General features: G+C 41.0%; 1 protein-coding gene across 2 annotated transcripts in view; it reads left to right on the top strand.

Annotated features, from left to right (window-relative positions):
- Window positions 1–23,471, top strand: part of LOC132002552 (phospholipid-transporting ATPase IB) — a 606,778-nt gene that overhangs the window by 430,263 nt on the left and 153,044 nt on the right. For both annotated transcript variants that reach the window (XM_059377600.1, XM_059377601.1), the window contains 3 exons: window positions 4,091–4,165; window positions 11,141–11,263; window positions 13,362–13,440. In XM_059377600.1, coding sequence (XP_059233583.1) covers window positions 4,091–4,165; window positions 11,141–11,263; window positions 13,362–13,440 — 277 coding nt within the window. The remainder of the gene's footprint in view (window positions 1–4,090; window positions 4,166–11,140; window positions 11,264–13,361; window positions 13,441–23,471) is intronic.

Raw genomic sequence — 23,471 nt, forward strand, 5'->3', positions numbered from 1 at the left:
GGAACTCTTTATATATTAAGGAAATTAGTCCTTGTCATCTTAGTTGTCACAAGTATGTGTGTACTATTTATTTTCTTTCAACATTTTTAATGTTTTTCTCTATAGAAATGAGTTGTTTCAAATTTAGCCCTCTTTTGGTACAATTTCTGTTTTTAAAGTCTACAGAGTTTTACATACAAAAGTGCTTTTCCCCCCGCATTTTCTTCTATTGCTATGAGCTTGGTTTTTTAAGTTTAACTATTCAAGCCATCTATAATTCATTTGAGTATATGGAGTGAGACCAAAATACCACACAATTTTTTCTAAATATCATGCTGTTGACAAAATTGCGCCATATTTGGGTGCAAAATAATAAAGCAAGATCCATACTTGGTGCTTGCAAAGAACCAAGAGAGGGCTGTTGTAACACAGTGAAGGAGAAGTGGTGCTGTCTGGACAACAGGCAAGGACCTGGTCTGCAGGCCTTTGTAAGTCAGGATTATGAATTTGATCTTCTTCAAATAGTGTTTCTTTTTCATGGTGGCTTCACATGATTTCTCTCTATATAACATATATTTTGCTTTTTTTAATCCACTGAACATTTAAAATTTTCTGTATTATGTAACAGACACACTATTACTTCCATCATCACATTTTCTGTCATATTTTTAGCTCTTAATGTTTCCTTGGTTTCTGTCTTTTGTTGAAATTCTTGTCCTGCATTACTTCCCTAAGGCCTTGTAATATTCTCTCTGGCCTCTGGTATTGTATACTGCTGGGAAGAAATGTGAAGCCAGTTGATCTTTCCCCTTGTAGGTTAGCTGCTTTTTCTTCCAGAATGTATTAAAGTAGCAGTCTTATAAAATTTTAACTCATTAATTCACATATCAGGATACTGGAAGGCGTTAATCTTTATCTGTATTTTTTTTAAAGATTTTATTTTTTTGACAGAGTTAGCAAGTAGGCAGAGAGGTAGGCAGAGAGAGAGAGAGAGAGAGGAGGAAGCAGGCTCCCTGCCTAGCAGAGAACCAGATGTGGGACTCGATCCCAGGACCCTGAGATCATGACCTGAGCCGGAGGCAGAGGCTTAACCCACTGAGCCACCCAGGTGCACCATATCTATGGTTTTGTCTTCTGGGGACAAATGGTTCTCTCCCTATCGTCTGAGAAAGGTATTAGAATATTTCAGAATTTTTCTTTTATTACATCTTTGAACACCTTTTTTCTATTCTACTTATTCTTTTTTTTTTCTTTTTTTTAAATGTACACCTTTTGGGGGGAATATTTTGGTTATCTTTGAGAGGCTCAGTTTCGCTTAAAATGAGTATTAACCTTTTGTGCTTTGTTTGACATATTTTTTCCCAAGCCCTCCCTTCCTATCCCTAAGTGCTGTGTTGGCAGTACCAGTTCTGGGAGCTATCCCCCTTTATGTGCCTTTCATCTGCAACATTGACTTTTTCTTGTTTGTTTCCTTCTTTGATATCTTAGGCATCTTATTCTAGCTCTTGTTTCATTGAAAAGCCACACTTTCTTGAGCTCCTCTTGCGCTGTCAAGAGTATTCAAGATATTCTCCTCCTTGTGACCTGGTTCTTTCTGTAAAGATTATTTCATATTATTTTCATTTATTTTACTATTGTATTATTTCATATACGTGTGTGTGTGTGTGTGTATATATATATAGTGTTTTCCTTATTATTTTCTGATGATGTGTAAGGAAGAGGGGCTGCAAAGTTGTCTCAGAACAATTTTGTCATCAAATGTTCTGCCTCTTCCACACTAGTCCCCTGTAACTTGGCAGCAGTAAGCACCTCCCTCACTGCCATTTCTTCTCCATCGGTGGGTTGAAGCTCCATGTGTCTCACACTGAATGTCTGTGTGTTACGGGTTTTCTACCAGATGAGTTTGCCTTTCTTTCTTTTCGGGTTCCCTTGATCAGAGTCTGCCCGGTTGGCGGCCATTTATTCTCCCTGTTTATCCTGCCGTCCTCCTCGTTGCTCCCTGGGGAGAAACCGCGTTTGTGTGTACATTGCCCCTAGAACCTCCGTTTGCTTGCCGTGCTGAATGGGGCAAGGGACTTCAGCCATGACTTGTCCCTGCTTCTAGATTTCACCCTTTAAATAAGAGTGGATTCAGCTGTTTCTTGGATAGTTTCCCATATTTCCTGCAAAACTTTTTACTCTGTAGGATTTGTCTGCTATTGGCAGTCCTCCTGTTTGACCTAGTCTTGTTGCTTTTATTATTTTCATTCTGTGCCATCTGTATTTTAATAAGGGCTATTCCATAGTTTCATTGAAAATAGCTATTTTCTATTTTCCATTATTTTTGCTGTTTTCAATTATTTTTGCTGTTTTCAGTTGATGTAGGGAAAGGGGGAGAGCTGTAGAAATATCACTACCTTCAACAAAAGATGACAAATTAACTGAATTAAACAATAAAAGAGTTAAGTGTTCACTAGATATTTATCAGTGTTTGCTCATTTGTTCGAATGGGAGAATATGAAAGTATAACACAGTCTTGGGGAAATAAGATTATAACTCTTAAAACAATTGACAAATATGCTTGAGTCAGATGTGGATCCAGGCTCTCATTGCACTTTGGCTGAAGTATTGATTGTCAAGGCCGCCAGTAGTTAGAAAGCAGGGCGATTGGAAATGTTGTTTTAGGGACAGCTAATATTTGAACAGGTGTTGTAAAAAAATATTTGACGTGCAAAACACAGCACAAACTTCTGATTTTTAGTCCCCCATCAATATTTTTTGACTGAGAACAGCCACACCTCTTGGGGACCTCTTGGGTGACAGTTGGATTTATGAGTGAATTGGTGTGTGGAAGGATTTTTGAAGATCAGCAAGGTCGGCAAGCTTATCTTAGGTTTAAGAGACTTCATAGTAGCTTTTTGAAACAGAGGATGGGATAATGAGAGCTGTTCTTAAGAAAACTTCATCTGTCAATTGAATTGTGGTGTATTTTGTTTGATCCCACTGGGGCTTGGTGAGTCCTTTGTCCTGAGTATCACACTCAGTACAGTTGTGCATGTAAGGAACCTGGCTTCAAGAAACTGGTTTGGAAAAATCTGACTCGGTAAAATTTCAGTAGTAGACTTGATCTCAACTCTTATTATTGTGGGGTGGCTGTTCTGTGTTGCCATTGTAGTTTAACTCTAGTAACAGATTCAGTCTGTCATGATTTTTACCACTTAGGTGGAGTCTGTAATTCACACGGGATATTTTAAAGTCTACCTTTAAATCAGTGGAATCCTGTTGTATTCCTAGAATTCAGATGACAGAGGCACTTTGCATTTCATTTTTCCATATTCGTTCCCTTCTAAATCAGGTTTTCGTCCATCCTCGTGATGTTCGACCCTCTCCTAGTGCAGTCTTACTGCTCTACATCTTCTACTAATTATGCCTGTCTGATGCCTCCTTTTCTAAAATATTTTTATTCCCTGGCATTTTGCTCCGCAGTTGTTTTTATGTCAGTCTTGCTTAATCAATTAGAATTACAGTCCACTTGAAGACATAAATAATCATCTACATTCTATTTATTTCTACATCCCATGATATTCCTGAAGATGATTTGAGCATGTTCCTTCCGTACTACCACATTTGACCTTTGCTGAGGTGGTGGACATCTGATTAAGGGGGGATCGGTATTTTATGAGCTAAGCTCACAAATGACCAACAGAGGAGTTTTTGTTGTTCTTTATTTATGGTTTTTATCTGTTTGAAAGTCCTGCAAAGATCAATCGTGTTTAACAAATCAACTTTATAGGGGAAAAGAGCGTGAATTTGAGACTCTTCCAGTCAATGAGAAAGCGTTGCCATGAAACACATTCAATATAAATTAAACATAAGTTGTTTTTCTGTAAATATGTGCACTTTACCAAATTGATGTATGCCTTCAGGACAAATTCCCCTTAAAATATTGGTACATGTGATATTGGGACTTTATATTTTATGAAAAAACAGACCGCCACATCCTGTGGCTCTTTATCCCTCAGCAGCTGTGTCCAGCTGGTGGTCCACATTCCCCCCCCCACTACTTCTTCAGTGAATGGAAACATTTAGGTCAATATTGATATAAAACTTCTCGAACTTTCTTCTCTTCCAGCTTTGGTTCGCCTTTGTTAATGGATTTTCTGGGCAGATTTTATTTGAACGTTGGTGCATCGGCTTGTACAATGTGGTAAGCATTCTCCATCTCTATCAGATAGCATGCAGAACTTCAGTGACATTCCTTTACTGTTTATGTCTGGGAAGTGTATCTAAGTCAATCATCTGCTCACATAGCAGGCAGCACAAATACGTCTTTAGAGCCTTTGTTGCGGCGACACATCCTGCAGGGGCCCAAGCCCTCCACACATGGTTTCAATCATAGCAGATCATTCTTGAATAACCCCATGAAATTATTAACCCATATATCTTGATAATAGACCCTTGTTACCTCCTTACTAAATGTCTGCACAACATTTCCATGTTTTTAGCTCGAGTAAAAAATTCTGAACTACATCGCAGCCCCTTCCACTTCATAATTTTATTTCTGAATTCCTCAACACAGACATGCATATATAGTACATAATCTAATGTCCTTCTTGTCCTTCTTAAAAGAGTTACTGTCCTTGCAGAAGAATGTTTTCTTCCACTGCTGGTGCTAGAATAATGAATGCTGACTTCCAGCTCCCGTGGTGAATGGTAATCAGCCTGTTCAGTATTTTTCATAATTTTTGAGTTCTTTTTTTCATTACTTCGCTATCATGGATTCAAAAGCTAAAAATAAATATGAACTACAAGCCAAAAATGACGAAGTGTAACTACTTAGCTTTTTGTTTGGCAGCGAGAACTCAGGGGCTCACAGCCTGGTGCTTTAGAGACCCCAGCATGCAACATTTTGAGTTGCACGACCCTGTGTCTTTTGGACACTAACTCTGACCTTGCCTGCCCGGTGGGAGTTTATAGTCAGAAGTAGCCATCATAGGTAGATTCAGATGGCAGTTACCAGACATACAGTATACATTGTGGTGCTATAAATATTTAAAGCTTGTATATACATTTGTGGCTGCATGTTCAAGTCATCTGTCCACTCCTCAGTCTTTTTTCCTTTTTTTAGTAGCTAAAAAGCTACTAATGCTCATTGCTGGGTATAAAATGCTGCATATGACAGGTTGCCCTAGCCCTGTGTAGCTTGACAAGTAAAGAGCACCGGTCAGTTACAGACTATCCCACGACCAAGTGCACTAGCACATTTGTTGCTAATACTTAGGCTCAAAAGGCAAAGGTGACCGTTATCGAGAGCAAGGCTGAATCAATGCCCATTTATCAACTGTGCCAGAAGTTAGATCTACTCTAACTCACCTACCACATGGAGAGAGGCTCAGGGACCTCCCCTTGGATGGACTGGTAATTTTGCAGAACATGTGACTGTTTTGAGCAGATTAAAATTATGTTGACTGTTCCATAGATTTAGTGCCAGAAAGGGTCAAATCCATGCTCATATACCATATTTATAAATAGGAAGCTATGTGATGGTGCTTTATAGCAAAGGAGTAGAATACAAGTCACCTGGCCAAAGGCATGGAGGCTAGCCCTACTTGTATACTCAGGCACAGGAGCTGGATTCTTTTCTTAGCTCTGGGCAGCCTTGGACAATTGAAATAAATCCAACAAACTTGTATTGAGGACCTGCTATGCATGAAATGCTGATAGGCTTTAAGACAGCATTGGTCAAAATAGGGTCCATATACCACTTACATTCAAACAAACCAAGGTTTGTTTGAAGATGCAGATTTCTAAGCCCCATCAGAGTTTCTCAGAGATACTAAAAAAAAAAAAAAAAAAAAAAAAATTTTAAACTTTTTTTTTTTTTTTTTTTTTTTTTTTTAGTAATGGTTGTGCATATGAAAATTTAGGACCCATGGTGAACTTTTGATCCCTAGAGTTGGGAATGTGTGGTATGTTCTTTGTGTCCCTCAGAAAAGAGAATATTGCTGTAAAGAGGTGAATTTCAAGGTGAAATGGCCCTATGTCATGTCGCTACAGGTCCACAGAACAGGTGTTGGAGTGAGCCACCAACCAGTGGCGGCAGAGTTGGGAAGGTCAAGGGTCCACGAAGTGGTGTCAAAGAGTGTTGGCCTCCAGAAGACAATCATGCTGAAAGGGCCAAACCTTTTGAGAACATGGACGTTTGTCCCCATTGGAATTGTTTTGTGTAGGTGGCTAAGTAGATTATGTATCTCCCTTCTGCTCAGGTCATAACCCCAGGGTCCTGGGATCGAGCCTCACGTCGGGCTCCCTGCTCAACAAGGAGCCTGCTTTTTCCTCTACCCCTTCTCCTGCTTGTGCTTTCTCATATTCTCTCTCTCTCAAATAATAAATAGATAAAATCTTTAAAAAGTTATTGTTTTGGTAACTTTTGTTTGAAATAAACTGAAACTGAGAGAAATTGAAACTTAGAGAAATAATGCCAAAGTATGAAGAAAGGAGTTCTTTCTTCTGGCTAATACAGGAGATATTAGCTTCCTAGTTATTAGCATTTTGTCCTCATTTGCATTATCTCTCTGCACATGTGCATTATGTGTGCACAGCCCCGTTGGGCACACATGTACACACCCATAGACATGAGTGTGCATACACACACAGCCACGGGCACTCATGGTGCACACCCACCAACACACTTATTTCTGAATCAGTTGAAAATAACTTAACACATCAGGCCCCCTTACTGCTTAATACTTTGGTGCATAGATGCTAAGACCATTCTCTTATCTAACCACAGTATAATGATTGAAATCTAAAATTTAGCATGGATACAATACTATTATCTGATCCATATTAGTCCATATTCCAATTTTTGCCACTGTTGTTCCAACAAGGCCTGTTTAGTAGATTTTTGCCACTCCAGCCTCACTGCACAGAGTACAGTCTGGTACAAGAGACAGTTTGGGACTTCTGAGACATTCACTAGTGACCCCTCTCCGGGGCTGGATTTCCTCCTGCCATTTTCTCCAAACAGTATTTCTGTCTTGCTTGTCTTACTTTTTCTTTTCTGTAGTTACTCTTTATATTTTTGTTTGATTCCCCGGGTCAGCTAAAGTAGCGAGTCATCATTTCTCATAGCAGATTTAAATAGCATTAAAACTGACTTGAAACTCTTAAATCTCTCAGAATAATGAATGAAGGAATGCCATCCCAATGGATTCTCATTAAATCCATAATCAAATTTCTCCATCATTTTGTTTTATGGTTATAAGAACCACCATGATCAGATGGGTTTCAGTTAGATTTCATCTCTTGTTTTATGAAGAGATAACTCAATGTGTTTTAAGCTGTTTCAAAAATATATCCATTTAATCTTATCAAGCCAGCATAATTTGAAGAAAAAACTGTGAGCCATCCTTGCTTTTAAACAGAATTATAAAAATTCTAAATAAATAGCAAATAGAGTTCAACAGTGTATCAAAAGAATAAAATATTTGACCAAGTAGGATTTATTTCAGAAATATAGGAGGTTCAAACTTTTTAAATATTTCTAAATATCATTATGTCAACAAAAGAAAAAAGAAAAACCTGATCTCATCAGTGGATGCTGAGAATGTATTTGAGGCAAATCAGCTGCCATTCCCAAAATAAGAACTCTAAGTAAAATAGGAAAGAAAGAAACCAATTAACTATAATCCAGACTATTCATATTAAAAAAAAAAAGTAGCATATTGCCATAAATGGTAAAATCCTTAAATGATTTCATTTTAAGTAGGAAATTAGTCAGGAATGCCTGAAATCACTATATAATTCAGCATTGTTTTTGGAATTTTCAGCAACTGCAAAGAAAATTAAATAACTATTACAAATACTAGAAAAAACTGATTTCTGTGCTTATACAAATATGCACACAAAATATGGCCTTTTAAATGTGTTCATAAGTGGCTGTCTATCTAGAAAACCCAGAAAATACCAGTAAAGAAATACTAGAATTATAAGAGAATTTAAAAGGTGACTAGATCCATAATAAACATGTAAGACCCATAAGCTATTTTCTATCCTAACAATCAATAGCTTTTTTTAAACTCTAGCAATGAACACTTAGAAATTCAAGGGTATAATAATTGCTTTCATATACATTGCATAGGAATAATTTTTATAGTACCAAGTAGGAAAAAAAAATCCAAAACCTTTTTGAAGTATACAAATTAGAGTTGAACAAATAGAAAGGCATATTATTCTTTCATATGAGAAGGTGATATCATTAAAAAAGCTCCTCTAAATTGTTATATAAATTTATGTATTCCAATAGAATCCCAGTGATTGAATGGTGGGGGGAGAGGGCAGTTACATAAAATGATATCAAAGTATAAATAGAATTAACATGTACCTGAGAATAAAGATGTACAAAAAAGAACAATTGTAAGGGTCAACTTCTTTTTACTAAACATCGGACTGTAGTACAAGCCTGTTGTAACCAAGTCAATGTGATGCTGATGTGAAACTGGACTAGGCAATTAGGGAATCCAGAGCTAAATTCTAGTTTTGGACTCCAGATCTGTAATATGTGAGAATTTAATAAACGTCAAAGGTGCTATTCTAGCTAAATGGGAAGTGTTTGGATTAATTGTGTTCTAAAAACTTGGCTCTTTATTTGGAAAAAAATAAAATTGGACTCCTATTCTATACCACATAGATAAATAAATTCCAGATATGTTAAGGTTTACATGTGAAAAATTAAAACTGTAAGCTTCCTGCAAGAAACTCCTGAAAACCTTAATAACTGTAATTGGACACTCAAAGCTATTCTTGACCATATAAAAATTAAGTACTTTTATATGGGGAGAGAAACCATCAAGAAAGCCAGGAGACAGAATTCATTTGGATGGAACTTTATAATACAAAGACAGAATGGATATCTGTTATAATCCAAGAACTCTTAGAAAAGTGGATAAACCACAAATAGAAAACAGACAAAGGACCTAACTAGACTGTTCACAAAACTGCAAATCCACGCGTCCAACAAAAAAATAAAAACATTCTCAAGCACATTGTAATCAGGGAAATGTGAATTTTTTAAAAATATTTATTTATTTATTTTAGAGAGAGAGAGAGAGAGAGAGCATGCATAAGTGCAGGGGGTAGAGAGCCGGAGGCACACAGAAATAGAGAAAGTCTAAGCAGACTTCGTGCTGAGCATAGAGCTGGACATCCCAGGACCCTAAGATCATGTCCTGAGCTGAAACCAAGAGTTGGATGCTCCACCAACTGTACCACCCAGGTGCCCCCAAAATGTAAATTTTTTAAAGTAAGAGTTAATATCTCCAATTTTTCAGTCTGGAGAATATTAAATATAACACCATTGCTGATAGAGAAGCAGGGACAAGATTACTGTTGTCCTTTGTAAAAGGAAAGGTAAATGTTTTTTGAAAGCAACCAAGCAGCATCTTATAAAATTTGAAATAATTTTATCTATTTACCCCCCACACTGTTTCTGGGAAACCTTCCCATAGGAATAAAAGATAAAGTGTGTATGTTGTAATATAGCATAGATTTTTTTTTTTGATACAAAGTTTGTGGAACAAAGAGTTGGAAAGAAATTAATGCCTATCTATAGGTAAATAGCTTAAAAAATGTGGTGCAGGCATACTATGGATTAGTATGTGGGCATGAGAAAATTGCATCAGTGTCAGGCTGAAGGGACTTGAAGGGCATCCCATCATGCATTGTTTTGTGGAAAAAAAAGTGATGATGAAAAATGTGTAATTGTGTCTTGTTTTTGTAATAACCAAGAATGATCCCTAAACAGTATACATATGTGTATGTGGTATGTTGTAAGCAGGGTGAAAATATGGAAATATGGTAGGTCCTACTGGGCTGTTGTCCATTGGCGAAGGGTAGAATGATTTCAAGTGGGTAGAAAGTCAAGTGAAAAGGGGAAGAAAAAAAGAAAAACAAGGATGGCAGTATCAACTGTGCATGATAGCACATTTAAACAAAACCACAAGGGAGAGTTGATGTACTAAGTGTGCATAGCTTCTGAGATGTTTGCTAGGAGCATCTCCCTTAAACAGACGACTTGTATTCCTGTAAGAGAGATGAGTACGACCACTCTTGATCCTTTTATCCTTGAAATCTGGAGAAAATTGACATCCCAGGATGTTTACCTTTCTGCTCCAAGGTTTAAGAGGAGCCTTCAAGCTTTATTGGCCTTTCTCCACCTGTAGATTACAGGTAAAAGCGAAAGTCTCAGAAGGCACCATTGGCCCAAGAAACTCATTATCATGGGAGCTTGCTCTCTCCTTCCCGGCCTTGTCTTGTGCCCTGTCCTCAGCCAGTCACCATCCTGGATGTCGTAGAAGTCCAACCCCAACCCGCAAACATACCACATGTGTTTGGACCCAAAGCTTTGTGAGTGGTTCCTGTTTCAGGGGAGTCCTTCCTTCTTGCCCCACTCCATGACATTCCTTTTCCTCCGGCCAAATCCCCTAGGTCCAATACCTTACAGGTCAGGCACTCTTTGGTCCCAGAATCCTGACTCTCCCTTCTTCTCTGCGCTCTCCCCCATGAGTAATTTTGCAGAGTGCTGTGTTTTATGTGTTTATTTATATGCCTGCTGCCGGCTGCCCGTCTCCCGCTCTGCAGTAGACGGAATTCCTGGAGGTCAGGGACCTGCTTCTTTTCCTTCTTCTGTCTTTAAACGTCCGTACCTATTCCTGGTGCTTATCACAGTGTCTGGCCCATAATTCATTCCGAATAAATGTCTGTCAGATGAATAAATGGATGAAGTACATCATGCTTCCTGAAATCTGAGAATAAGATCAGGATGGGAAGTTGTAAAATTGTGCCTGAGCCGATGATCACGAAAAGCACAACACTTCACAAAGCCACCTAAATCACCGCTCATTTTTCAAAGGAAGGTAGTTGTTAATATGACATGATTTCTTAGCTAATCATATATTTATGGTGTTGTTTTCAATGTCCAATGGATTCATTTATGCTGACTAAGTAACAAAAACGGTCGTTCATGCACTTTCTTTGTTTGGAGGGTGTCTGGTAAGTTGTGAATCATTGAAACTCAGGTTCGGACTTGACTTAAAATTAAGTCATCACTCCATAGAACGGAAACACCTAAGCCAGACAAATCAGAACATCCTCTTTTAACAGCTCATTGTTCTCCATACAGATTTTCACTGCACTACCACCCTTCACGCTGGGAATCTTCGAGAGGTCTTGCACCCAGGAGAGCATGCTCAGGTTCCCACAGCTCTACAAAATCACCCAGAATGCAGAAGGCTTCAACACAAAGGTACACAATGTTATTGCAGAATTGTCACTTCAAAAGGGCATAAGCACTGCTGTATGTCTTCCAGCTCTAGTTATCTGCCTGTGAGAGAGCTAATGCATTAGGGAGAACATTCGAGAAGAGGTGAGATGCCCGCCCTCTCCCAGTATAGCAAGCTGGTAAATTCAAGATGCCAGCTGGAAAGGAAGTTCAGTGTTGCACGTTCACTTCCTGTTTGTTGACTCCTTTCCTCTTGTCCCCATGTGGCCAGCAGCACCCATGGCCCTAGGGCCTTTTGGATCAGCTGTCAGAGACTCCCCTTACCCTTCATAAAGCCCTGCACTGAGGAGGGCTGGGAGCTTGCCTAACAGAGCCTTCTTACCACCCTGGCTTGGTTTTTCCTTTAAAAGAAAATGTTTCTTTAGCTAGCGAGAAAAATTGGCCAGATGTCAACACAGGAATCCAGTCAGTCGTGGGTATCTTTCTTTCTTTCTTTCTTTTTTTTTAATCAGACTGGAAAATCAAATGAGAAATCCTCTAGACCTAAAAGGTGTCAGCAACCCTGCAAAGGGCCAAGTAGAAGCTGGGTTGGGTGTTGCCAGGATTCCACAGTCAGGATGGGCAGAGGGGACCTCATGGGGCCTGCCAGTCACAGCCAAGAGGCAGAGAGGTTGAGGGCCCCGGCCAGAAGGGAAGACACGTGCCAGGCTGGGTGCAGGACGCCTGTGTTGCCATGCTTCTGTCTTCGGGTTTTGTGCGGGAGGGGATTAGGATGTTTAATGAGAGGTTCAGGGAGACCTTTTAACAGAGGTCAGTGAAATTACTGGGCACAGGTGGTGTGCGTGATTTGCTTGGGTAGCCGCCGGGGCCTTGGTAAGGATGCCAAGGGGAGTCCTCCAGGAGAGAACCACCTCTGGAGCCTTCGTTTGGAGCCGGTGTTATTGAGAGTCTCTTCCTTCAGAGCTGTCTTCTTTTGAAGAAAGCATAATAGGCACTTTCAAGCCTGGAAAAAACCAAAATGGATCCTATTGGTTTTACTGCCTTCCATACACGGGAAGACTTGGATGAATACTTGTTTTCAGTCCCTGTTTACTCTGAGTTTGTCAATGGGAAGCATGGCCTGTTGGTTCTGCATTCTTTATGTAACTCTGTTTTTTAAAGCGCTTGAATTCAATAGCCCTGTAAGATGGGAAGTAAGTAGGAAAGAACCCACTTAAAAGGTAGCAGAGCTGAGAATTCTCTGAGACTTATTTGCAGAAGCCTTGGAGACATTTTTTTTTTTTTTTTTTTTTTTTTTTTTTGAGGAGGTAGGTAAGGAGGTCAGGGAGAAGGGGAAAAAAATGAACATTTAAAAATGGAAAATCCCATTGTCTATGACCTTTTTCATTTTTCTGCTTCCTCACTGCTACTTAGGATCAAACTATATGACAATCCCTGGAAAAATCTGGATTTTTTAAGTAAATTCAAGCTGGCTTTAGTATAGTAGTTCTGTCATCTCAGTAGTAAAAAGATGATTAAAGTGCATTTATGAAACCTTAATTTAGAAGAAACTAAACGTTGTGTTCTTCTGTTTGACCTTTCAAGTGTTAAAGAGAATTTTTAAATGTGCATTATATTAACCAAACCCCCAGAAATTAACAAGTTGCTCGGGAGGGATTTTAAAAAACAAAACAAAAGAATGGGAGCACCATGTAGAAATCTACATTTAAAGTGTTTTTAATGCTTTCAGGAAGTCCACAGTTTCTGTCTCTTGTTAACAGTTTTGACCTAATACCTTTCTCTTTCTAGATGATTGTAAATGTCTGTTGTCTTTTTTTAGGATTCTTAAAAAAACAGAAAAAAGCTTATAAATCATTTTTGGATATGGACAGATTGTATATTGGTCCACATATATGGCATATATATTTAGGTCTTTGCAGCAAGGTAATATTATCCAGAGATAGTCCAGTCATTTGTATGTAAAAATGAGGAAACCGGTATTTTTTTAACTTCAAGAATACTAGGCTACTTCTGGAGCAACGCAGCCCACTGCCAGTATCCTTCACAATGAGGCGTTTGTTGAGTTGCACAGAGGTCAAGAGTTGTGGGCAGCTCCTGACTCCCTTGGTTTGTTTTCCCTTAGGTTTTCTGGGGTCACTGCATCAACGCCTTGGTCCACTCCCTCATCCTCTTCTGGTTTCCCATGAAAGCGCTGGAGCATGGTAATGGCTTCATGATTTCAACTGTCAGCAAGTAGCTCTGCGGTCCCTCTGGTGCCAGTTGTTCACAAAAAAAATTTTTTTTCCCAGTTCTGCAGACCGAGAGATCACAAGAACACATTTCAGAAGAAAAACATACCTAAAATCTAATGAGAGCTCGGGCTCAGGTTTATAGCTTGTAGGTTTCATCCATTCTGGCTCCGAGAGCCCATTTTCTTTCCAGTTGCCTGGAGAGTTTAAATGCTAGGAATTCTAAACTTTATTTTTAATAACTGAGTGGAGGATCTTGAAGCAAAACACTGTGCTGGAGTGAAACATCGATGCCTCTCGGCCCCAAGTTTGACATATTCTGTTAATTGCTTGGGTTTTCGTTTTCCAACCTCACATACCTGTATGCAGAGTCACTCAGATCTTGTGAGGGTCTAAACTTACACCTCGTTTCTTGAAAGAATCCCCTCTCCTTGACATACACTTTTCAAGCAGACTTTTAAAGTTTGAGGCCCGATTCTCTCGGCTGGTTTTAGTCTTTCCTCCAGCTGGAAGAGGACGTGTGAGAAACGTGGCTGCCTGTATTTGTTCACACTCCTTAATACATCCAAAAGATTCTCTCCTAAGGAGACACATCTTTTAGTCTCAGAAAAGGAAAATGGATCATGAAAATGCTACTCTTTCATCCCTCTCAAATAGTAATAATCCCCCTGGGAAAAATTACTCCAAATGTTGACTAGACAAGGCCTTTTATTGTTCAGAGAACCAAAGAATATAAAGCTTCCAAGCCTCTTTGTTTCTATGTCAATCTGTTTTGTGCTTCAAACAAAAATGATTCATCCTCACTGATATTCTTTAACCTATTAAATACCGACAGTTAGAAAAAATGCATGCCCTGCCAATTTATTACAGCCTATGACCTGTTCTTTGAGTTTCATCTGACCTCCTTTTCCCTCAAGTGTCCCTAAGTATCTAGATCAGGAAATAAAAACGTTCTACTTCTAGCCCTCCCACCCGCCCCAACACACGGGCATTCTAGCAAAATCATGTTCTTTGAACTCTAAAGCTCTCCTGTGGTTCAGCTTTGCTCAGTGTGGATTTCTGTGTATTTCGAGTGAGCAGGGGCTACAAATAGAAGAGTGTTGAATGTGGCTTGCTTTAGAAGCTCTGCCAATTTGGTGATAGAAACTGCCATCTCTGCAGCAGGATGGACTGGGGCTGGGAAGCAATTTGTCTGATGAGCGTAAGAACAATCTGGACAGCTGTCCTGTTATCCCTGAGCCCATACTTAGGAAGACACAGGGACTAGTATGGATTGGACCATGAGTACCATCTCCAGGCCCCTTACCCTTCTCATCTAGATATTGCACTCTGGTCCCAACTCCAGAGGGCTTGCCTTTGGACCCTCAGAAGATTTATAAGATGGTCACTCAGTTGTCTGCTTCAGAAAGCCCTAATATGGCCCATTCTGCAGTAGAAGTGATGGTTTTCCAATCCCGGAGATAGGATTATGTGTGTTGAGATTGCAGCTTGCTATTTATGGTGGAATTGGGATAGTCTAGCTAGATGCCACTATATAAATCTGTTTATTCCCCTGAAATAGCCTGTGTTTCAAAACAGATAGACTCCCAAAAGTTACTTATTTACCTGAGAGATAGCACCAAGTGAATTTCAAGTCCATTTCTACCACCCTTATCGGCTTCCCTCAAATCTGGTGATTTACCTAGTAGCCAGCCCATAGGATGTTTTTCCAGTTTGTATTATCATCACTATCATCATCAATGTCATTATTTTATTGTATGTATTTAGCCTTTAGCGTAGAAGCTTTCTGTTAATTTTGTTATAAATGTTAACCTATTGAGTGCAACTGTGTGAGATGAAATAAATTGCAAATATGAATTATATTTGGCAGGAATTATAGAAGGCCATTGGTGTTCTGTTCATGAGTTGACTTTTCTAACAAATGAATATTTTAGAATTAATTTCTAAATTCTCACTATTAATGCATAGCAAAGCTATTGCATCATTGCTCATTAACCTTATTGTGTAATATTTACATCTAAGGCTTTGAGGTGGATTCTAAGGGTGCTAGGTGAATGGATCAACGTAGCCTTACTGTCAAAGGGTTTGTAGTCTGGTAGGGAAACTAGATCCATGCATGGAAACTTCTAGTACAAAGTAGAAAATAATTCCCGCAAGTCAAATGCAGATGATATGCTATGAGTTTTCAGAGGGCTAAGAGAAAATGCCTTTCTTTTGGGATTATTAATTACTTAGTAGAAGAGGTAACATCCAGGCTTAGCCTAGAAGTCCAGGTAGGATCGAGAGGTGTAGGAATGGATGGGAGAGCGGAACAATGTAGAGAATTTCAGGGCAGGTGTGGGAAGCTGTGAGGAGTCTGTCCTTTCACTGGTGAAGGTCAGAAAAAGATGTGAGAAGGTGGGTGGAAACTGGACAGCACAGGGTTTTGAATGTGAGGTTGAGAAGTCAGGACTTAAGATGTTATGTGAAGGTAGGATTATGTGTGTTGAGATTGCATCATGATCAGAGGAGAGTATCATGATCAGAGCCCTTTGGGGGAATGAATGTATAAAGTCCATAAGAGTGAAAGGTAGAAGGAGAACTAGAGGCAAGAACACTCGTGTGTGCAGGTGTTGCAGGGAGTGTGTAAGGAGATTAACACCCAGGAAATGGGAATGTGCATACATGCTTCCAGGGAGTGTGTTTTGAGAATCTATTGATTCAGCAGAATCATGGCAAATCAGTGACCCTGAGAGTGCAACACGTAGAAATTCTGCCTCTCCTGCCTCCAGCCGCTTCCAGAAGGCCAGAGCTGATGACCAGGAAATGTGTACATCGCTGTTTCCTGGCCTGTGTGCTGTGGTCTATGGGGTCACAAGCTAGTCCAGAGGCTCTTCTGAGGAAGTGACATTTTATATTCTTGAAAGGTGAGGAGTGGCTGATCAAGTGGGGCAGGGCAGGTGTGGGGAAAGGTGAGGAGAGAGAGCACTCTGTACCAACCAGGCAGGCATGCAAGAACCTGAAGAGGCCATGGGCAGTATTTCCCAATGCAGGGCCAGGGAAACCCAGATTCTAGACTTTGTTGGGCGACCTTATGAGCATTTCAGGATGCTGGCAGCAAATGTCAGTAACCTTCCATCTTTCTTTCCCTATCCTTGTACAACTATAATAGAGCAGAACATGTCTTGACATATTCCCAGGGTCCCCTCTGGGGTCAGCAGTGGCACCCTCTAGTCAAGACAGCTACATCAGAGAGGTGGGGGGGAGTGGCTGGGAAGGAGGGCGGGAGGTTAGGGTTAGGTGAGGGTCAGATCAGGAAAACCCGGGTGCAGACTTTTCTCGGTGAGAGGCGGGAGGTAGGAAGACTCGCTGCATAGAAAAACACATGATGTTTGGCAAGAGCATGAATTTTGGGGGTCGGGGGAAAAAGAAAGTCAGTGGTGGAAATCAAGAAAGATTGCAAGTTGGAGAAGATAGGGATATGGCAGCTGATGGGATTACTTGTTTATATGTGCTGATTTACTTTCTTAACTCTGAGTTCTTGTTACACTTTGAATCACCTTTTAGAATGATGTAGCACCCCACCCCCAAGGAAATACAGGAACATGGCACTGATTTGAGAGGAACTGAGACATGTTCAAGGCTTGGGGGACCCTGATCTAACAGGAGTGCCTCTCTCCACCCCCAAGTCCCACCTGAAGCTGTCCCCCAGACTCTGTCCACAGCCAGGACCCTAAAGGAGTTTCGCTTGATGGGCTAAGGTCCCCAGAGCCCTTCATTTCATTGTTCCACACTTTGTGGATTACGTCACAAAGGTGGTGGATTTTACCAGGAGCTTCTCTTTCCACTATAAAGAGCGGCTTAGAGTCTTACATACCAGTGTTGTTCACTTTGGGCACATAATTGTTGGGAAGAAATATTTTCGAGAAGGTGTGAGCCCGTCGTTCATTCCTTAGAGAGGTTCCAAGAATTTTGCTTTGCTTATTTTTGCGTGGTTTTGGATAGACCTTTCAAAGCACTCCTTTGCTGATGGAATTTGTGATGATTCATTTCAAGTTTCAAAATAAATTTTTCCACTCAAGCAATTCAGCAAATCAGATTTCTTCCAACCATCACAATCTTACGCTCAGTCCCGTGGCCTGTCTGCAGCTCCCATACTTTGATCTGAAAGCGAGTCTAGGTTAAAACCGGAGATGTCACCTTTGTAGGGCCTGAAATTCATCAAGACCCTTGGTGTCAGCCCACACTCAGGTTTTCCATTGGTGGAGTCCAGTCTGCATATTTGAGTATTCCTCCTTGAAGTGGAATGTGATTATTGGCAAAAGAAAGTAATATCAGTTTGGACTTTAAAAAAGGAAATTTTCAGATTTTTCTTGATGAAATTTACGAGGGGTGAGGAGCAAGAGAATATACTTAGCAGCAGAGAAAAATTCCTCAAAACCTTTGTTTCTCAATTCCTCACAGCCTACACCCTGGAAATCATTCCCACCCCTTTTCAGAAGGACACGTATATGGACACGTATTTTATTGGCACTAATTAAGCAGCAAGGTCTTTTGAGAATTTCGAGAAAAGGCGATTTTGTACTTTTTAATGACTGTGCTGCTAGACAACCAGTTTTATAAACTGTGCATGTGGATGAGATGAAACATAGTCTGCTTGTCTCTGCTTATGGCATTATTGGGTTGTTTGAGCTTGAACTATTTCTGATCTATACCTGGTACTGCCAGTCACGCCATTTTATATCACGTAAATCCCAATGACTAGCCTTCCTCACATTCAACGATGTTAGGGCAAGACTGCCATTCTCTGCCTGCCACTTCTTCAACTCAGTTATTTATTAGAAAGGAAAAGCTAAATGAGTCTGTTCTCTGTGCCAGGCCTACCCTGGCTCCCGGGCATCCCATGGGGAGCCAGTATGGTATTAGTGAATACTGTCCTTGATGGCCATAGCTCCTGGGCCTATTGGGACAAGGTGCTGTGGTAGCCACAGAGTTTCCCAACTAAATGCTGTGTTTCCAAGGAATACAGGGAGACAGGAAGCCAACACTTAGTTCCCCTTTACAAGCCACCACCCCTCCTGTGTCAGATTCGATAATGTCTGAAATCAATGGAAACATCTGGGGAGGAACATTAAATGCTAAATGGGACAGAAAGGAGAGTAATTCACTCCACATGGCCTCCACCCTCTGGAACCCCTCCTGAGAGGACAGAGTCCTGGAGGACCTTCCCAAGACCCCCAAGCACAAAGGTGAAGTGAAAGGGGCTTGTCCGCTAAAAACGAGAAAGATGGAATACTTGGGAAGTTTTTTTGATTCTCATACAAATGAAACTACAGCTTATAAACCTAAAATACCTCATTACTAACCCCATTGTGATGTACTTAAATAAAACCTAGTTTCCAAATTCAGAACTTTGTTGTTGTTGTTGTTGTTTTATTTGGGCTTGTTTTAAACACAATGACCTGTTGAAGGAAAGCTTGGACCTTGTGTTCTGCTTCACAAATCCGCAGCACCAGTGTTTGGAAACCCAGAATTGGGCTGGAGGCCCACTGTTAAGTATCTCTTAGGTTTCAGGGTCTCTTTTAATAATCCCCATGCTACATGTATTTGACACAGTCGGGGTTTGGTATCATGCTGTAAGAAGCGTGAGCCGGAGCTGCCCAATTTCTCTAACCCTTATAACTTTATCAGAAAGTCGAATTGAGAAGTTGAATTGAGGTGCATTAGCTGGGGTGGGAATAAACTGTAATGAACAACCCCCACATCTTGGGGGCATATCCCAATAAAAGCTAATTTCTTATTCATGTCACGGTCAATTGGGAGACGACTGCACTGAGCATATTTTCTTATGTTCCAATATTTTTTTTCCCACATTTTTGATGTTCACTGGGGCCTTGATCCTGGAGAGACTGCCCCTCCCAGGCTCCTTCTCCTGGCTCTGTCTTCCACTGATGGGAAGGCTGAGAGTGCACGCAGGGGTCATGCATGAAATGGAGCCCCCCCGAATTGAAATGGAACCCCCCTCGCCACTGCAAGAGTGTCTCTAATACTCATGTCAACCAGTCCAGAGGCCACACCCCCAGCCATCTCTTAAAGGCCACACCCCTAGCCATCTCTTCTCTGAACTGCCATGCACCAATAAAGTATTCCCGCTGCCCTAAATCACTCTGGGGTCAGATGCCAGACAATTAGGGATCACCCCTATAACACAGAGCCCTGCTGAAATTATTTGTACCATCCAGTCCTAAGATTATACCTCATACCTACCCAGCTTTGTCCACTCCGCCCCCTGAAGCCCCCAGTAAAGGCTCTGGAGCGTGTGCTCTCTTTCCCTCCTCTGCCTCCTTACTGACCCCGACGCTTTCCCTTGTGGCCCTGCTTGGCGTCCCTGCCTCATGTTTCTAGCGACCTGTAAGTATAAACTCCTTCCTCCATGACAATCATTTCTCTGTCTACGTATCTTAACACACCTCATTAAAACAAATTCAGGGTCCATTTCAGTACAGTCAGGTTCCATTCATGTGTGACCACTGAGTGCACGGTCAGCCTTGATATTAGTAGGGGACAGAGCCAGGAGAAGGAATCGTTGCTCTTGACCATCTCTGGGAAGGGAGCCATCCCTTCTGCGCATGTCTGATTGGCAAGGACTGGTCACAGGGCCCCACCTGGGTACAAGGAGCTAAGGAACGTTACTTAGCTGTGCACCCAAGAACAGGAGACAAGTCTGTGGCCACACAGGTGGCTATTTGACATCGGCCATCAAGTTCACGTCTCATTGTTACCACCCATTTTTTTAAAATCCATTTTCACAAAAGTGAAAAAAAAAAAACCCAGATTGAAATTTGAGTTTCATATCCTTCCCGTTATCCATCAGTAATGGCAAGAGAGAGGAGAAAATCCAGCAAAAAGGCTTATATAACCAGGAACTTAACCCAGCACTGGTTATGAATGTAATTATAATCACTAACACTTGTATAAACTCAACCTCCTATAAACTCTCTCCAATATTTTATACCACTCTTTATAGAGAAAGGAAAAAATAAATTTTCTCTTTGTGAATACATAACATTGGAAGCAGGAAGAATAGTTTCAGTTATAGCCTGGGCAGTCCAGGTTTGAGCAGGGTGAGCTATAAAAGTTTGTCTGTAAATGAGTTACTTGGAACTTGGAGCACCTCTTCACTCTGGATATTAGTCCAATGGTACCTGGTTGGTGGAGTGCCTCCTTTGAGCATCTGCAGGCTTGAGAGGCCCAGCAAGCAAGGTGGGGAGGGGACACCCTGGGCGTATTTTGGAATAAGGGCTGCTCTCAGCCAGAGCTGCTGAGAGTTCTGAAGCCAAAGGGTGGGAATAGGAAAGCAGGAGAAACTTGGCATCCGCTCTCCAGCCAGAATTCTTGGCAGGTGCCTGGGTGTCCAGGGAGGGAATGGTGCCCCTCCACCTCAGTTCTCTCTCCTGAGTCCTATGTGAGTGAGGTGCCTGTGATTTGTAATTCAGGTGTTCCATGGATTCTTACTTCATTAAAAATGCACATATAAATTCACCCCATCTGTTTTCTTGATTATTAAATCCTGTCTTCCCTGACCATACAGGACTGTGCTATAACTTTGTCTTCAGATTTTGCTTTTTGTCCAAGCCATTTCTGGGTGCATTCTTGTGGTTTAGCTGGGTAATGATGTAATGCTTTTAATGAGCATTTAATTGAAATGGCATCTTTATAAAATGTCACCAACCTAGCCCTTTGGAATATTCTGAAGTAAGTCCTCTGATCATTCCGTCTGCTTAGAAAATAAGGCGTACTTTCCTTACCAGTCATGGGTTTTCCCACAAATATTTTTGGAGAGGTTTTTGCATGCAACCATTTGGGGCCATCAGTACTAATGTGGGGGTCTGTGTGGTTTTGTCCCAGTTGTTCACAATAGTCTTTTTCAGTGACTATTTCTAAAGCACATTTGGCTAATCCTTCTTTATGTTGACCCCTGGATTCAAGTAGATTTTCCAAATAATAAAAATCTGGAAGAACAGTGGCACCCACTGGCTCCGGGTCAGTGGATCCTGAAGCCTCCAAGAGAATGAGCTGACTACCAGGGACAGTGTCCCCAACTCTGTCACTTTGTTTAACGCTTTTGATATATATAGTAAACATCATCATTGTATTGGGTTTTACATCACATGGAGCTATAGTAAAATCATTCTAAATGTGACTGTTATATCAGGGTAGATGGGGAATTTTTCCTGCTCTAGTAGGTTCTTCACTTAATGGAAATCTTTTTATGGACTTTTGGAAGAGGCAATGCCCTCCTCTCTCATTACATCTCTCATCTGGGTGAATTTGATCCTCGATTTGCAAAAGGCTGACTGGTCCCTGTTGGGTTAAATGCCAGCTGTTCTGGTGCAATAGGCAGCTTAATCCTTCTTACTCTGTCCTCCTTGCTCAGTTAAACCTTTGTGTGCTAATGACGGGTTTCTGTTAGGAAGTGCTCAGCGTCCTGCTGGTTACCCTAGGAAAACAAAGATTTGGTGAGATCATGCCTCCCCACATGCACTCTTGATGGATTTCTCTTCTGAGGGACCTCTGGAGAGCCTTGCAAGGTTCGGCCCCTGCCCTCACACCACCAGTGTTCCACCCTACCTTGCACAGCGCTCACCCCCCAACCCAGCTGTGGGCGGGGCGGGGCGGGGTGTTTCACCTCCAAGCCTCTGTGCAGGCTGATTGCCTTTTTGCCTGTATTGCCCTTTCCCTTCTCACCACCTCCTTCCTCCCAAGTAGCCGTCTCTGCCTTCCCTTGCTGCTTGGTGTGAAGTCATGTTCTCATTCTCGTTTACACAGATGGTGGTTGAATAATGTTCTGAAGGCTGGCTTGGGGAACTCAACCACTCACCTGAGTTTGGGGGTTGCTTTTTCCCTTTCAAAATAAAAATCACTTGCAATTTTAAATATCTGACTAAAATAATAAGAGCTAAACTACTAAACTAAAAGAAGATGTTTTCCCGAGTGGAGTGTGGGAATCATAACAGTGCTATTAAATTGAAGCGAAGTGGGAAGAAAGATTGTGTCCACAGCGTGCTTCAGGAATACGCTGGACAGTCTAAATGGGCTTTTCCGTGCTTGAATTATCAGCAAGCTGTAGCATATTGCTACATTCAGTCACTTCTGATCTTTCCTTCAGTAGTATGTTATTGGCAGGATCTAACAAAGAGGATGCCCACAGGTATTGGCTTTTAAAACAGTTGAAATATAAGCCATAAGAGAACAGTCAATCCATTCCATGGGAATTTCCCCAGCAGGGTATGCAGAGTGACAGCTGGTGACTTGTCTAAAGGATGCTGCCTTTTCGAGACTTTTGGCGGGTCCCAGAATCTCATCTTGGTTTAGGAGTTTCTCCTTCAAGGAATAAATTTTTTCCAGATGGTAGAAGTTTGGAGTGGGGCAGGAGATACTCTTTCCTCAGTGGAAAACTAAAATACAGTGCTGAGTTACCTTTCCAAAATGATGAACAGAAATAAAAAGCTTATCCTGGCTTCTGGAAAAGTTATTTTAAGCATGTACAGGTTACCTCAAGTGTAAACATTGTATTTAATGCCAGTGAGCATTGTAGTCTCTTGACAAGGTAGAAATTAGTGCATTATAAAACTCTAGAAGCTACATTTGGAAAATGCCTTTTAGTTTTCCCTATTTTTTCTTTATGCCAAGTTGCCCACAGAGCATTCAGTAGTGCTAAAGGTCTTCATGGAGGTCCTGTCCTCATAAGCAAGCTCTCAGTCCCACAGGTAATCCCAGAGTTTGCCCGCTTCTAAAGGCCATCTGGCATTGTGACTTGCATCACTTTGTACTAAAGGCTCCCGCTGTTTCTTTCTGTGGATTGTGGGACACCTGGGAGGTGCGGGGGGTCGCTTCATTCTCTCCTAGTCTGACTAGAGAGAAGAGGGCTCCCTTTGTACATTAGATGCTCTCACCTCAGTATATTCTGCACATTTCTAGATACTGTCTTTTGTCTTACCCCTGATACTGCTGTTCTCGGGCCA

The sequence above is a fragment of the Mustela nigripes genome, chromosome 15 (genome assembly GCF_022355385.1).
Source record: "Mustela nigripes isolate SB6536 chromosome 15, MUSNIG.SB6536, whole genome shotgun sequence".
NCBI lineage: Eukaryota > Metazoa > Chordata > Mammalia > Carnivora > Mustelidae > Mustela > Mustela nigripes.